The 17,488-nt window shown below is 46.7% G+C and overlaps 1 protein-coding gene across 9 annotated transcripts in view; it reads right to left on the reverse strand.

The window, feature by feature from the left end:
• The window catches only part of SIL1 (SIL1 nucleotide exchange factor), a 169,213-nt gene that overhangs the window by 1,956 nt on the left and 149,769 nt on the right, over window positions 1–17,488 (reverse strand). For all 9 annotated transcript variants that reach the window (XM_011382242.2, XM_011382238.2, XM_011382239.2 and 6 more), the window contains 2 exons: window positions 2,941–3,037; window positions 2,329–2,493 (listed from right to left, as the gene is read on the reverse strand). In XM_011382242.2, the coding sequence (XP_011380544.1) occupies window positions 2,329–2,493; window positions 2,941–3,037 (262 nt within the window). The remainder of the gene's footprint in view (window positions 1–2,328; window positions 2,494–2,940; window positions 3,038–17,488) is intronic.

Here is a 17,488-nt window from a genome sequence, read left to right on the forward strand (position 1 = left end):
GGATGCCCAGGAAAAGATCAGGGGCCACAGTGGACCACCTGATGGCCTTGGGGCCCACTGGGGCTGATGGAGGAAGCAGGGGGTGGGTGGAGGTCACCGTCCTGGGACAGAAAAAGCTGAGAGGGATATGGTAGTCCTTTCTTGCCCTACCTCGAGTCCTGCCAGCTCCACCTCCAAAACATATCCCAGGGCCCTCAGTTCTCTGCCTCCTTCAGCCCTCTGCCCAGTTCCAAACCTTTCACAACATAGCATTTCTGATGATAAACACTAATCTCTTCCCTGGGACTTTGAGGTCCTGCAGGACCTGCCCCTGCCTGCACTTGGCCTCGTCCCTACACATGCCCTCACTCTGGCCCCTGTCACACTACCTCTCCACCATGGCCTTTGTAGGTATAGCTCCCACTTCAAGGTGTACTCTCACCCACCAAACTCTTCAGTTAACTTAACTCACCCGTCAGATCTCAGCACCTCCCTTGACTTGGTTGAGGAGAAAGGCTGGGGCTCTGATCATAAGCCTCCAAGGCCTACATGACATGCTCTAGGTGATTCTCTGATAAGTATCTGCCTCAAAGTACCAGGAGGGCAGGGACCATAGACCTGGCACAGCATCAGACAGAGCAGACACCCAGTCAACACTTGTGGAAGGAACCAGGGGGCAGGTCACTCTGTGGCCTTTCAGCTCCATGAGGCATGAGAGGACGTGGGCTGCCGACCACACTCTCCGTGTGAATCCTGCAGTTCAGCTCCTGCTTCCCCACACCTAACATGTGCTCCCAATGAGAACCTGACACGCTTCCACTTTCAGGTGGCTTGGGACACATCCCCAGTCTGGCTAGTTCTTTACTCCCTCTGAGGAACCAAAGGAACAGAGAAGACCCAACTCCTCTAGTCCTAAAGCCCCCTAGCTGCAGGAGCCTGGCTGCCTCTGTACTGCTACAGAGACACCAGGCCCTCCCTGATCCTCACAGTGCTCCAAAGCCTCAAAGGCAGGATCCTGGGACAGCTGACAGGGCAGACTTGGTGAGACTACCCAGTGGTTGCTCTCTGGGGTTGCTCACTGGGTTGCTACCCAGTGGTTGCACATCAGGGCTGGGAGCAGCAAAGAGACACCCAAGACACCAGAGGAGAGAGATCAGTTTCTCCTGGGAAATTCCAGCCAACGTACATGTCCTTCTCCAGCCTTGCTGGCCCAATCCCAGGATGTCAGCTGTGCCCAGGGCCTTATTAATTGGATGTGAGCACCACATGGCTGCCTGCTGTTTTGAGAAACCGGGTTTCTGCAGCTTAAAGGAGGTGGTAGGGGGTGGGAGACTGAACAGAGAGAGAGAGAGAAACAGACTGAGAGACAAGACAGGCAGAGAGAGATAGGCAGAGGGAGGGAGCAAGCACACAAAAAAGCAATAGCTGACAGAAGCAGCAACGGACAACATTGACCCTCAGCCTGAAGCAGGGGTACACGGAACAGGGGAGAGGCAGAGAAGAGGGCTGAGCCCTCAGCCTCCAACACTCAGCAGTGGTTCCAGTGGGTGCCCAGCCCTGATTCACCAATCTGCAATCTGATTATTCTACGGAGAGTGTGGCCTTAGACAGGCAGCTGAGAAAGCCTTGCCAATGCGCTCTGCAGCAGCTGAATGCAGAATCCAGGCCTAGCTTGTTTTACTCTCTCCTTAATTACGACACTTTTTAGGCTCACAAAAACCATAGTGGGCTAGGCACCAAGTCTCCTCCCAGGTGGCAAGCGCCTGGGGTCCCCAGGGCCTTCCAGGGCAGCCATCCTGAGCCTGTGCTCCTAGCCAAAGCTCCCAGAGGAGTCAACTCCAGGTTTCCAGGATCTTAAGATTCAGCATCATCCCAGCTTTTGGCTCCTTGGTCTCCTGGCTGCTGTGATGGCTCACAGAGTTGCTCCATCCTTACCTGCTCATCACCCCATCCTATGCTTCAGCCCAATGACCTTCCATTCCATGAAGGGCAGATCCTGGCTATTTCTGGACTTCAATCCCTCTGACCCCTGGGCTTGCACACTTTGCCCTGACCATGGCCAGCACCCCTCCCTTTTCTCTGTCCTTATCAGCCCGTGTGTTTCAAAGTTTTGCAGTCATTTCCCACAGGCTATCCTCTCTGATGTCTCAGAAATCCTGGGTTCAGGGCCTGGAGGAGAGGCTCCCAAAGCATACCTGTTTGCCCAGCTCAGAGCGGGCATGTCTGATCAGAAACACTCACTAATGAAGATGGAGAGGTGAATGGAAGAGACATGGGAGAGGGCCAGGGTCAAATGGCCAGTAGCAAACACAAAGCAAAGGGGTAGGCAAGGCAGGCCTAGGCACTCACCTTCTCAGTGACCAGATCATAGAGCAGGGTGACCACACGCACGGCCAGCACCTCCGTGCCCTTCTCTTGCACTAGGCTCCTTAGGACTTGTAGCCCCCCCAGCTTCAGGAACTGTTGCTGGGCATAGGGAAAGTGTCGTAGCAGGGAGCACAGTGCAAACAGGACCTGGGGAGGCAGATCCAGACGGGTGAGGGGTCAGAGGCCACGCAGAGCTGGCCCTGCCCCAAGGCCCAGAAAAAGCAGCAGGAAGTACATCGACTACCCCAGCCCAGCCCTCTTTCTTCCTGGCACCATGCACTACCCTCAGGTATTGCTACACCCCAAAACCCAGGTCTGGGAGAGCCGCCTTCATCATCACCCAGTGGACAAAGAGAAGGCCGTGGCAGGATGCCAGGGTGTGGAACCTGAGACCACACTGTGAGAACTGCACCCAGGCCTCCAGATGCCTCAGCATGCTGCTGTGCTGCTTTAGATAAGAAGGATCACTCCCCCTACACCACCCAGCAGATGACCACTCAGGCTCCCAAAGGTGACGTGAACAGCCTGGAAAGGGACGCTTGCCTTTCAGCTTCTACAGGTGGGCTGGGCAGGAGGAAGGGAGCAGAAACCCACCTTCTTCTTTACAGTAAGAGGCTGCTCCGTGGCCAGGATTACTAGCAGCTTCTGCAGAGCTCCCCCCTCAATGGCCTCCACCTGGACCTTTGGGTTGCTGGGAGGAAAGCACAGAAAAGCAAGACTTTGCACCTGTTTACCAACTTGGAAGTACATTGCTGTGTCTAGCCCAGGGATCTTTGTGGTTAGAAAGCTGACACCACACCAGCCATATCCAAGGAGAAATGGTGCACAGACTGAACAAGCTAGAACTTAGATGGGGAAAGAGACTACTTAGTGTGGATCCACCTCGGTACAATGACTTGTGGCACAGACAACAAGGCCAAGGGCCCCCATGCCAGTCTCCCACTCTTCAACAGCCAATGGGCTGGGGTGATTTGAGAAAGGAAATCACCAATACCATTTTAAGATCCTTCTGATACTAAAAGTGTTACTTCAGTGTCCCTCCTATGAAAAGCCTTCCTCCCTACACCCAAGTCAGTGTTCGGTGTTCTTCCTTCCATGATCCTAGGCATATCGCACACTGGCAGGAAATTACTAGTGGGTCCTAGGAGCAGGGACCCATTCTTCTTCTCTCTTTTCCTGGGTGGAGCACACACACAGCACATAGTAAACTCTTGAGGTAAAAAGACAGGAAGAAAGCACAAGATCCAGGAAACCCAGTGCCTCCCCACCACTCTATGAGAGCAGCTACTGTGATTTTCACCATCCCTGTATTCTCAGTGCTCAGCACAGAGCCTGCCATGTCACAGCACCCTGGACAATAGGGAATGAATGAATAAACACATGTATACAACCCTGATTGTGCCAACCAACAAACAGGCAATGCTGAAACATTCAAAACCCAGAGCTGCCCTTGGGAATTCTCTCCCTGTTCTGGGCTGGATAAAAAGTGATGAGATTCAGGACACCCTTTTGTAGGATCCTTGCTTTCTCAGATCAAATTAGCGATCAATTAAAGAGCAAGTGCCAAGCACAGGGATTCTTTGTAGTTTGGCTCTTGAGGAAGGTCAAGGCTCCCTCACCAGCCACTTACAAGGCTTCAGAGAAGAAAGGCAGCAGGCACTTAAAAAGCCTGAAGCCAGCAGCATGGGGAGGGGAAAGGCCAGAGGTCAGACAGCCCACAAAGGGCACCAAGTCTCCACTAGACTCTGGCTGCCTAACCTTAGCATGGCTACCAGCTCCCTAGAGACCCCAAAAGCACCTGCTCATCCCTTCAACCTTGGCAGGTAGCCCCCATGACATCCTGGAGAATGAAGCAGGGTATAGACAATCAAAGGGAGTTGGCTCCTGGTCCGAAATCCAGAGAAAAGGGGAGGCAGGTAATAAGAGACCATGTACGCTGCTGCTTGGGAGGGACTGGCACATAGCAGGTACTCCATAAAAGCTGGCCAAAGGGCATGTTGGTAGGGCCCGAGTGAGTCCTAGATGGCCCACCATTCTACTCCTACCAGGCACCCCAGCTTCAAGGTTCACAGCAGACTTAGCACGCTGAGCTAGTTTTCTTGCTATAAAATGGGAGACACCTTCATCACTCTGAGTCCCTTGGCATCGTCTCAGCCAGAAAGGACATGCAGGGTGGGTGCCGGCCTATCATACTACACCTCCACTTGTGTCTGAGGAGCAGCCTGGAGGTGGGCTGTGGTCTCTAGGGAAGGGAGGGCTGACAGCTCCTCTTCACAGACAGGTGGGCACCAATGCATGGGGGCCTAGGAGCTGAGCCTCTCCCCTGCCCCTGGTCCCCCAACTTGAGAAAGGCAGCTGCTTCATCAAATTGTGAACTAATTAGGGCTGTCTCTCTCATCATGTACATGAGGAATGCTCACCCACAACAGGAGGGTCTAGAAAAAGACAACAACCACGCAAACATCAAATGCCATCTCCCAGGGAAGGGGGGCTGCAAGGCCCGACATCACATCAGCCTCAGGGAGTGCCATGGAGGAGCCCCACCCTCAAGGGCCTACAGGGCAGCGGGGACAAGGCCCTCCAAAGACAATGCATGAAGCTTTGTTCTTGTCTACCGATCTGCTAAGAAAAAGACCTAGAGACGAGACAATCATCCAGCTGACTGGGAGACAAGCTCAGAGCCCAGGCACAGAGCAGGTGGCTAATAAGACAGCCTGAACGCACTGGGCTCAAGGATGGGCCTGGGCATCTCGCAGGGCAGTGGCCCTGTCACCAACAGCAAGAATAGTGTTGGGGGAAGGGAGAGACAATATGCATAAGACTTGAACTCTGCCCACCCATGTCTCACCTGGTAGAAGAGAAGACTCAAACCCCTAAAGGAAACCAAAGCACAAACAAGAAACAAGCTCTCAGGGACAAAGGGGCCACATACTGTGTAGGCAAATTCCTGGGATCCTCCAGATAAAGAATAAACTGATGAGGCGTGAAGAAAAGATGCAGAAAGCCCATAAGAGATATGGCTTCCCTGGTACGTCTTGCCCACAGGAGCCCCAGTGTGGGTTAGAGGGGGCCTGACTGTGTCCTAGGAAAGATGGAGAGACAAGCCACTGCTCAGAGAAGTCTACATGCAGGATAGATCCTTAGGGAAGCTCAGCCAGCTCTCTGCCACTCAACACTGCACAAGTCAGGATCTACATATATGAGAGGCCCACCATCAGATTCTAATTACAGGTTTCAGAGTGAATGAACGAATGAATGGGCTAGGTAACTTTAGGCCAGACCAGGTGGCTCTGAACCTAAGGTCTGTGGGGTTCAGAGAGAAAACAGGAAGTCTGGGCTAGAAGAACCAAGAGGGCTACATGGGAGAGATGAGAGTGCAAGAAGCTGAAGTAGAGGTGAGGAAGACAGCCTGTGGAGAGGAGAAAGTGCAGGTGCTCGAGGAACAACATACGCATGTGCAGAGAGGCAAAGACACTGTTTGGTGGAAGGCCGCTCTGGAGAGTCATGAAAAATGGGGCTGAGAAGTAGAGTCATCTTGATACCAGGAGGCCAGTCTAGTAGCGCCAAGGAAGTCTGTTGGCTGGGATGAAAAAGGGGTGATGCTGAACCCAGACACTGCCCAGTAAATGGACTTTGCTCCTGCTTCTCCTTCCTCAGCCCACACCCAAAATAAAATGGGGAGTCGAAAATAAGTGCCTCCAGGGCACACAGACACCAGAGAGAGCCCAAGAGTAGGTCCTGCCTCAGGACAGTGACCCTGGGGACAGGAGATGTGCTGGAGGGACACTCTAAGCCAAGCATAGCCCACTACTCCCAGGTCAGGTCAGCTCCGGCTATGTGGTGTGTGCCTATATCTGCCTAGCCTCCCGGCACTGACACCCTTTCCTTCCTCCCTTTGAGACACTGCTGCCTCTCTCCCTCCTTGTAGACCTGATGGGGCGGGTCCCAATTCCCCAGGCTACAGGGGAGGGCTTGTGGTCCAATGCTGGCCCATCAAGCACCCCCATCATCATGGCCTCGGTGGATCACCTAGGACTGGGCAATCAGAGCCCTTCAGTCTTCTACACTGGAGTCAGGACAGAGAAAAGTTCTCTTCTACACAAGGTAGGTGGCTATAAGCCAGGAGCACCTATTGCCGGGCCAGCAGTGGCCAAGTCCCATGCATCCCCACGGGGGATGCCCACTTAGAGTATGAGAGAATAGAGCTCATACACAGGAGATAGAAGCCAGAGAGAAAAACAGAAAGCCTGATACTTTCTGTCACTTGCTGAAATCACTTTCTTAAGTCAATAAATCTACTGTTTCACCTGCAGCAATCCTGAAGGACCTGAGTGAGTAGGGAAGGACCATGGGCCAAATGTGGGCCTGTGGCCAAGTGGCCTCAGCAGCCCTGGGCCCAGGCCCTGCCTGACCTTTTTCCTTGACCAACTGAAATGAGAGCCCCCACTTAACCCTGGGCCCTACCCCAGGCTTCAGTGGCTCAGCAGACACTTCAGGAGTTCCTTTTAATGCTACTCACTCAAGAGGCTGAGAAAACACAGCAGAGGGGGAGGGTAGGGTAGGAAGGACCAAGCTTGTATTTCCACATGGCGCTCAATCCATCCAGGCAGGGACAACACAGCCCAGCATTTTGTGAGCAATCTGCCCCGGAGGGGCAAACGCCAACATGCTCTCAGAACCTCTCCCCGCAAGGCAGCTCTGTCTTGGGCTCTGAATGCCCACTGCTGTATGCTTTTGGGGAGGAAATAGCCAAAGAAGTTCAGTGAGGTGCCAGAACCTGGGAAACCCTTGGTGAGAATTTGTGAATAGCTGATGGCCTTGGGCAAGTCTCACCTCAGCTAAAACTATCTTGTGTTAAAGATAGAATAGGTAGTAATGCCAAAATGCTAGCCAATGAATTGTGACTGAAAGAGTATGATCATAGTGGGTTTGCTACACAAGGAGGCCAGACCATACCCTTTAAGAACGCAGCTTTATTCAGCCCAGATGCCTCGGGCACATATAAACTGGCATTATCCGCCTCCCCGCCTATAGACTCAAGACCAGAGCTGAGGCCCATGCCTGAGGGTGGGGAGTCTTGCTCCTGGAAGATGGGGTATCCTGACAGTTGTAGATTTGAGTTAAAAGGGCAGGGGCCTGGCATGCCTCTTAGTGACATCAGTGGTGCCGGTGTGTTCAAAGTCAACAGAAGGATATTAAGGATATAGCTCGTCTCTGATGAGATAAATGAGAATAGACCTTGTTCAGGGCTAAGCCGGCTGCACTGCATAAACACCATCAGCAGTGGATCATCGGGACACTCACAATCAGCAGGCAAACCAGCTGCCTGTGAGCAGAAGGACAGCAGCAGCTGCTGCTTTGTGAATCTTGGGGGCAGGAGGATGAGGGGAGTGACTGCAGAAATGGAAGTGGCTGCATTTGCAGAAACCAAACGTTTGGGTCAGGGTGACCAATGTGGGCAATCTGCCAAGGGTCAGAAGTCATGCTTTAGCTAACCAAAGCTGAGCAAGTATCTGGGAGTGAGGGGTTTCTGGGAGTGGGGGGTAAAGCTAATCGGGGGCCCATGAGAATGTTGCCCAGGAACATTCAGATCCAGGAGCTGCCCTTCTTATCCCTGGCACTCAGGGCTGGCTACATAATTTTCAGGCCCAGTAAAAAGTGGAAATGTGGGGCCCTTGTTCAAAACCTATAAGGAATTTCAAGATGTCAAGGGCAGAGCATTAAATCAAGCACAGGTCATTCTCAGCGCGGGGTCCCTTCTGCACAGCTGTACAGGTCACGCAGCCACAAAGCAGGTGCCGCTGGCACTAGGGGTATGTGAACAGAAAATGCACAAAAATCTTGCTGGAGCGAATGGGAACAAGGGCTGGGGGTGGGGGTGGGGGCGGAGAAAAACTGGAAAAGGCAGAGTTACAGAATGAGAAATAAGGATTAGGTCGACAGGTTAGATGGGGGCTGAGGAAGCACTAAGTAAGGTGAAACCCCTAAAGCAGAGCCTGTGTCTGGAGACCCAGTCCAAACCTAGACTTGTCCACAGGACACTGGGGACATACCAGGGTATGTGCCCTCTCGTAAGCCCTCAATATTTCTAAGTAGGATGATATTATTTATTTTTGTTCTCTTAATAACAGGAAAAAACTGCTATTTTTTTCTGAAATGCTTCTGGAAAAGATGCTGAGCAGTGGAGAAGGGGGGCATACCTCAGGGGATATGTGGTTAGGCTTAATCATTTGCGATCCTGCCTTATGAAGTAGTGTAGGCTCACTGTCTTGCCCACAGAGAAAGATTCTTTCTCTGGTGGCTTCACCTTGTCTATGCCCTAGCGTGTGGCCTTTGTGAAGCACAAAGGATTTGCAGAATGTGTAATCCTGAAATAGGTAGGTTCATTAGGCATCTATACTAGCCTGCCACCTAGGGATTAATAGAGTTAAGAAATCAATTAATCAAGATATAGACAATTACCAACTTGAATAAAAACAGATAGGTTCACAAAAATAAATAAATAAAAGCCATGTACAACTCCTCCACAGGAACCTGAAGCCCCCAAAAGAAACAAAACATCCAGCCTATAATGAGCCTTATACCACCTAAGTGTGAAGGGAACCACAATGGGCTCCTGAGAAGTTCATCTGATACTGGAGAAGGGGAGGAGTGTCATTGGATCCATTCAATATAGTTCCCAACTAGAAGCCAGTCATGTAAACAAATGTGGCTGCCTAAAATTCACTACAATGATAGCTCTCACAAGAGTATCCCTAGGATCTCCTTCCAGACACACACACACACACACACACACAAAATCTATCCACCTTTGGAGAGATAAGGGGGCTTTGGAGAGATAAGAGGGAGAGGCACCAAAGAATCTTCCTGACAGACATCTGGTAGCTCTCAAACATAGCTCTGTATCACAATCCCCTGGGGCACTTTCCCCCTTAAATCATTTCAGACGGGGCACTTAGGAAATTACAGAAAATTACACAGGAAAAATAATTTACAGAAAAGTTGCAAAATAGTAAAAGAACCCCCATCAAGATTCATCAATTGTTAACATTTTACCACATTTGTCTTTTCATTTTCTCTCTCTATATTAATACAGTTATTCTTTTCTGAAACATTTGAGAATAAGTTGCACATATGATGCCCTTTTATTCCTAAATATACCACAATACAATGATCGAAATCAGGAAATTAACACTGATACATAATCTATAACCAGATTTTGTCAACTTTTTAGAATATCCTTTAAAATATCCTTTTTAGAAAAATAATTTTGGTCCAAGGTCCAAACCAGGACTACATGACGCATTTTATTAATGTCTCTTAAGTCTCCTTTAACCCTGACACTTCCTTCCTTAGCCTATCTTTGTCTTTCACAACATTGACAGTTTTAAGGAGCACAGGCCAATTGTAGAATGCCCCTCAGTTGGAATTAGTCTGATGGTTTTTTCATAATTAGATTAAGGTTATGCACATTGGCAGGAATACCATAAAAGCAATGTTACGTCTCAGTGCATCATATCAGAAGGCACGTGATATCAGACAGGCCCAGAACTAGTCCCTTTGATTACTTGGTCATGGTGGTATCTGCCAGATTTCTCCACTATAAAGATACTATTTGCCTCTTTGAAATTAATAAATATTTTCTGTGGGAAGACACTTTGAGATATAAAGACAGCCTATTCCTCATCAAACTTTCACTCATTAGTTCTAGCATTCATCAATAATTCTTGCTTAAAATAATTATTACTATGATGCTTGTCAAATGATATTCAAATTCCATCATTTCTATCTGTCTTTGTTGGTAATTGAAAGAGGTTTTCCTTCTTCCTCATTCATTCATTTATATCAGTATGGATTCATAGATTCTAATTTAATCTACGGGTTATGATCCATTTCTATTATTATTTATTTTAATGCTCCAATTATCCCGGATTTAATCACTGAGCCTTTTCATACTGGCTTCTGTGTCTTTTGACATATTTCCATCGTTCTTTGAGCACTTCCTTACTTTCTGGCACAAGATGTTCTTGAACAAGATATTGTATTTTTCCTGCACCAGCCACGGAATCAGCCATTTCTCCAAGGAGCACGTGGGGTACTTCTTGAAAATTCTAACAGATTCTAAACCTTATCCTACATATACTAAATCATAATCTCAGAAAATGGGGCTCAAAAAACTGATTTTTCATAAATTCCCCTCATGATTCTTATCAGTAATCCTGGCACTGATGTGAAGACTAGTATTTGAGATAGCTAGAGCAAATGGCCAACCTTTTATCTGGCACAGCATCTCGAATAACTAGCTGCCCAGTACTTGAAGACTAGAGTGGTAAGGAGCTAACCATTGAACAAGGCAGCCTTAACATTAGTTATAAACTTCCAATTGCTAGGGAAATGTCTTCTGATACTGAGCTGAAATCTGCTTTCATGAAGCTTATATCCCCACTAGTCCCAAGTATACCCTCTCAAAGTAGAAAGAGCTACCTGACCCTGCCCTGCCAGGTCAGCCCTTCTGAAGCTTAGGAGCAGCCAATTGTCCAAAGACAGCTCCCCTCTCACAATCTGGCATCATGGGATCCTGCAGTCATTCTTTGACTCTGGAAATCTTCTGCCTTCCTGACAATGTTCTATGGGACACTGCTCCATGTACCAACAAATCCCCACCAAAGCCTAGCTCCACAGGGCTCCGGCCTGGCTAACTCCTACACAGTCCAGTGGGCCCAGGTGGCTCTGTCCCAGGGCCACTCTTCGGCTACTGCCTCAGGCCACATTTAGCTTTTTGGTTGTAGTGTCACAGAACTGACTTGCACTGGGCCTGCCTATGTCAAATCCCTGGAAGCTATTCACGTGATCCATTGATGAGCCAAGCGTTCCCCAACATAGCCCTAAACACAAGCCAGCAGGCAAAAAGCAAGTTAGTAACAGTATGGGTGGTAATAACACCATATATTTGCTTCTGGGTGGTAAGAACTCTTTTTTTAAGCATATATATAGGTTATTTATAAAATTAAAAATTTAATAACAAAATTTAAAATGTCACTTTGCTACCTAGGCTCTTCATCCTAGCCTGTCACTATTCTTTTGGATTTTCATTCTGTCACTTATCCAACATGTTCATCATCCCTTTGTGTTCTGTGTTGTCTGCCCCCATGTCCTCAGAGAAGAATGTGAATGTAAGTTGGACAGGACAAAGTCTGACACGAGCTTTCTGACACACTGCTAGAGTGAAGGCTCTGTTGACACTGAGCCATTTATAAATATCTTTTAGGTCTGATTGTTCAAGTAGCTACAAATCCACATGTCATTATCATCATTTGTCTACCTGACCTATTAAGAGTATCATAAAATTCTGCTGAATACTTTCCTGAACTGTAGGCTCCCTCTGTGTCTATAACATATTGGTCTAATCTCCCTGGCTGGAAAGTCTTTCTGAAAAAGGAAATTAGAATTGGGAGGGAGCATGAGAGAATCTTCTGGGATGAAGTTCTATTTCTTGACCTGGGTGGTGGTTATATGGGTATATTTACTCTTAATAACTTATCAAGTGGTATGTTTTAGACTGATGCACTGTTTTGCTGAAGAAAGGTAGAAGGAAGTGGGGGGTGGGGGAGGGAGGGAGGAATTAAGCATTAAACTAGTCTGGCAAGACATGTTTTTACCAAACTCACGCTAGCTCCAAGAGACTACCTCTTCTCTTTAGAAATGCTCATAAATCATGTCTCAAAAACTTGCCGTTATTTTGCAAACCAAAACTATTACCTATCCTGTCTCCTTGCCTCTCTCTCAATCCCCATGAAGCCATAAAGATTCATATACACAGGTCTCATAATGATGTCTGTAAATTTCCATTTAATTTTTCAGATTCTAACTAATTTGGAGAAGCCAGTGGCTCTTTTCCTTCTTCCTCACGCTCTTCGGCTCAAGTTCCTCTTAACCATGCTTGTTTTACTTTTTCTAGAGGAAGGCCATTCTCCTTAAAAGAGAAGTCGAAGGTGAAATAGAAATAGAACAGAGGATGGAGATGCACTCTCTTTCATCTACTACACTAAATCATCTCACTGAAGCAGGCAGCCGAGGCCTTCCTTATCATTCCTCTCACTCTGAACACTAACTGCTCAGGCAGATCCTTTACTCTTAGCATCCCAGGTATCATCTACCTGGTATTCCTGACAGAGTTCTTCTCTATTTGTTATTGGTCATAGGACTCTTTTTCATCTCTTAGACAACAGCTCAACTCTAAGTTTCCCTTGCAGCCATGCTGGTTTCTTTAGGTGTCTCCTCTCTTCTCCCTTACAGTAATCACTTGTCACTATATTAAGCACATTTCATTTAGCAAATTATGAGTCATCCTTCTTTTCAAAGCTCTTGCCCAGACATTATCTCTACTTTTCCCTGGACCTTCTAAAATCTGCTTTCCTCCAAACTCAGCGAATTTTGCATTTCCCTTGGCCACTTTCTCCTAAGGTTTCCAGCACTTTCACTTCACCAAACTAATCCTTCCTGTTGCTCAGAATATAATTTCAGTGAGACCCTTTTCTTTATGCCTTCCTAAACCTTCTGAGAGATAAAACTGTCAGAAAAGTGAGTTAAGAATTAAAGTCAAGAACTGATCAGAATATTTATTGAGGAAGGAGATTTCCAGTTGCTCAGACCCATATTGCCCCACCAAATTGCTTCTGTGCCAGTTTTACCATCTCAGCCGGAAAGCCTCTTCTACACTGAGAGTAAATAGCTGACATCTTATTCCAGGGTTAGTTTGTTTGATTTTTGATGGACTAAGAGCCAATGGTCTGGACTTTTGTTTCACCAAAAAGCTCAAACTCACTAAGCAAACTAGTGAATGAGAGCTGCTCTGGAGTCAGAGAGGAGACCTGAGTTCAAGTCCTAGCTCCAGCATTTTCTAGCTGTGTTACTGGGATAAGTTACTAAACCTCTTTGGATCTCTGTTTCTTCATCTGTAAAATGGAAATTAAAAATATTTCTCTCATGGGACTGTTGTAGAAATGAAATGTGATAATGAAATGTGATAATGAAATGTGAGCATTCAAATAATTGTTTTTATCACATTATACTATTTCTTGAAAACCACTGTTTTTACTTTTCTGCTAAGAAAGAGTACCTAGGTTTTCAGGCTTCTCAGAAGTGGGAGGAGCTACCTGTGGTCGGGGGACAAAAAAGAATGTACCACCTCTCACTGAGTGGCCCTAGATTCTCATTCTCAGGTCCTCTGGTTTGACAAACAAAGCCAGTACAGAAAGAACTGATGGGGGAGAAATGTAATTAATAAGCTAGGGGGAGAGACTGGGAGGAAGGATCAAAGAAGCTACTTAGAACTGGCTAAAGGGAGACTACAGGGTGGGGAACATGGAAGAGAGAGGGCTAAAGAGAAACTACCTGTGGTCTATAATTATTCAAAGAATGTCTCTCAGTAATTGTCTCAGGCAGTTTGAGGAAGGCAAGGTAAAAGTAACAAGGTTAAACAGAAGAAAATTTAGGCTAAAACATATGAGAGATTTTTCACATAGTGAGATTTATCAAATGTATTAGCGAATTACAGAGTGTTCTAAGGTCATCTAGTATAACTGTCCTCCTAGGTGCTGGGGGATGAGGGAGAGCAGAGCAGGCCAGATTCCACAGGGTAAGAGGACTCCAGGGAAAATCACCTGGCCAATCCTTGTTCAAAGCTGCAGGCAATACAGACCCTTCTCAACAGACCCTTCATGGCTCAGGAAGAACTTTCTTACTCACCCAGATCTTGCTCTCAAGAGTTCTAAGATGTGTGCTGGGAAATCAATCTCTCCAACCTCCTCATCTCCTCAATCAGAGCCAATGGAATCAAGCGAGGCCTATTTTGCCTTTGTTACACAACTGCAGAAATGTTTATGAATGAGCCATTTCTTGATAGCAAAAGAAAAGGCAATGATCGTGGGATGATCTATAGCTGAAAAAGACAACACTGAAATGCTTCAATTACAAGATTTGGAAATCATATAGACTACAAATCTCGCTGCTATACAACATACATAACAAGTCCCTAAAATATCCTTTGTTTGATGAGGTTTTGCTCAGATATTTAAGGTTTCTGACAGTTTAAATATGGTGAACAATATGGTAAACCATCCAAATATTTTGCATCACTGGCATTTGGAAAGATTTTATGAACAATTAGTTCTGAGGCAAGTGCAGTACCCAGCCTCCTGGATTTCCACGGAGGTGGCGTGACATGGCCTCCATTTCACGTGACCGGTCTCACAGCCCGAGTGAGCATGGGTTTCCTGTCTGTAACCATGTCTCTCACGTTGTAATAGAGGAGAAAAAGTAGGTGGAGTGGGTCTGCTGACTCCCGGGCCAGGTTCTGGCCTCACCAGGTCTCCCCCAGGTTAAGAAGGACACAGAGTTTCCTCTAATATAGAACAAAACTGAAAGGCCTGATGCTGCCCGAGGCCTTTAAGCCTGACTCACCAGACAATGGAATAGGAGGCCTAAAAGGAAAGTGAAGACTTCCCACTCCGTGGAGATCTTTAAGAACTAGAGAAAAGCCCCAATTACTCACAGCTTCCGGAGACAGAATGATGGATGGTTTTGTTTGTTAGCATGCTATTTGTCTGAGGCTCTTTTCCCAGTCAGCTGGTCAACAAATCTTGATTGGGCCCAGAGTACAGAGTCCTCAGCTAAGCATCTTGGGGCCGGAACAAAGAATGAAAATAGTTCCTGCCCCTACTAGACAAAATGAACAGCCAACAGAGACATGCAGAGAGGTACTCTATTAGACAAGTCACTATGCAAGTGGGGTAACTTCAAGATGTCCTAGAACAATGACCTTGGAAAGATCAAAAGTCATTAAGATGGGAGGAGAAAGGCTAAAAATCTGTATGTACTACCCAACTGAAGTCAGTTAAAATTTTACTTTTTTTTTTTCAAAGAAAATGTTAAGAATCACCTTCCACAAACCCTTTTAATTCTTTTTCTAATAAATGATTAAAAAGGCTTTCTGCTGGAATCATTCTAATGCCAATGAAAAAGTTACACTCATAAAATGGTTAATGTCAAAATGTAAATGGTTTGTTTAAGATTCAGCAATTGTTGCTGAATCAAACAAAATCTCTATGGCTTGAATAGCAAGGGAAACAAAAGGCTTGACGATTTAGTGCTCTTTAAAGCCTGTCTGGCTGAATTTTAGATTGCAACTTAAAAAAAAACATTAAACCAGTTCAAGTGTAAACTGACATATGCACAGCAGTTTTCAGCTGCCTGCAAATGGGACAAGGACACAGCCTAGGATGTGACTTGCACACATCAAGTCTGGGGGTATATGTGGCCCCATATCCAGGGTATAGGAGTAGAGCCCAAGGTGAGCAGAATGCCAGACAAGAAAGCACTTGAGTTCCGCTAAGGCTTGAGTTCAGCACTGTGAAGAGGACCAACTCCAGTTTGTCTTTGCTGCAAGAAGGCTAGGGGAGTAGAGCACAGTCAAAGCCAAAGAAAGGGCTTGCTTCTGCCTGGGAGAGGTGGGAAAACAAAAGCTTTTTGCACTCCTCTCTCCTTTTCTGGCCTTGCTTGTCAGACACTTCCATGAAGCTACAGTGGGACTCCTGCCTTGGTGAATCTGAGACCGGCTGGTAACTCTCACTGGCCTCAAATCTGGTCTTAGAAATAGTCCTTTGTGGTAGGCTTGTGAGATGCTGAGCAGAACATTTGTCTAAATCCTCTTGCCCCACTGGTCTATAAAAGTGCTTAAAATTTCACCATCTGGGGTTTATTTCTTTGAGTCTTAAAGATAATTCTGTCTTTCAGGGTCCCCTATTAAAATATCACTGCCCCGGGCTAGGAGAACCAGTCATGTGTAAGTAGGGTGACCACATAATTTATTGTCTAAACTGACACACTTTTAAAAGTGAAAAGGAAGAACTGGGACAAGAGGCATAAACTGAACATATGGTAAGCCTCTTTATAAGGCTTTGTGTTAGGTTCTATAGAAGATACAAAGGTGAATAAAACACTTTCACAGTCCTGTAGCCTGGAAACTGAGCTGAGAGACAAAGGATCTTGGGAACGGGCCAAGGCTAGGCACCCATGGGGGTCGGGGAGAAAGATGGCACCCCACAGGGAAACATCATGGTAGAGTCCAAGTAGGCAGTGTCACAGTGGTAAAGACCATGGGCTCTGGAGCCAGAGAGACCAAAGATTGAATACTGGACTTTCTTTCTGCATGACTTAATTAATCTGTCTTTGCCCAAGCTTCCTCATCTGTGAAATGAGGGTTATTTCATAAGGTTGTTGCGATTATTAAGTGAGATATTGAATATAACAGTGCCCAGCACATAATGTTCAATAGGTTCAATTAGTAGCATTATTAGGATTGGCCTCCTGCTTAAAACTCCAGCTATTTCTATAAATGCCGAAGTCAGATGGTGGATGGGAGGCAGGGAAAAAAAAAAAAAAACACCAAAAGGGCAGATTTAGCTTCTCCTCCCTCCAAATTAACAGCACCCTGCCCCCCCACTCAGGGCTGAGTGCTAAAGGACCTTGACTGCAGCACCTCCAGTGGAGTGCACCAGATGACTTGGGCTGCCTTGCTCTCCTGGAGGCCATCTCTTGCTCTTAGCCTTCACGCACTAACTTTGCCTATCAGCTACAGCTCCAACTTCAACTCCTGGGAATAAATGCCATCCACCTGGCTTTCTCTGCACTAGTGCCCTTAGGAGGGACCACAGATAGAAGCCCTTTCTAAGTGACTAAGTCCTGTTCTGTTGGCGCTGGGTAGTACATTCTCCTGAGCCTCTTATGACAACAGTAATGCAAAAATAAGGGCAGTCCCAACAGTCTTTAGGAGAATGAATTCTGGAGTGCCATTATTTAATAGTTTTTAAATGCTTTCAAATGTTAAGTCATGTTTTCCTCATGACAACTCTATGAGGCCGATACTATAATTACCCTACTTTACTAATCAATAAACTGAGTCACAGAAAGTTAAGTAATTTTCCCCAATCTCACATAATAAGTGGCAGAGTTCTGAAAGCTCTAGAATAAGAGCTAAGAAACCTGGATTCCACTAGAGTCACATCACAAACAACTAGCTGAATGGCCTGGAAAGAGTCCTTAACTTATCTAAACTTTACTTCTACTATCTGTCAGGAAGCTG

The sequence above is a fragment of the Pteropus vampyrus genome, unplaced genomic scaffold (assembly GCF_000151845.1).
Source record: "Pteropus vampyrus isolate Shadow unplaced genomic scaffold, Pvam_2.0 Scaffold470, whole genome shotgun sequence".
NCBI classification, from domain to species: Eukaryota; Metazoa; Chordata; class Mammalia; order Chiroptera; family Pteropodidae; genus Pteropus; species Pteropus vampyrus.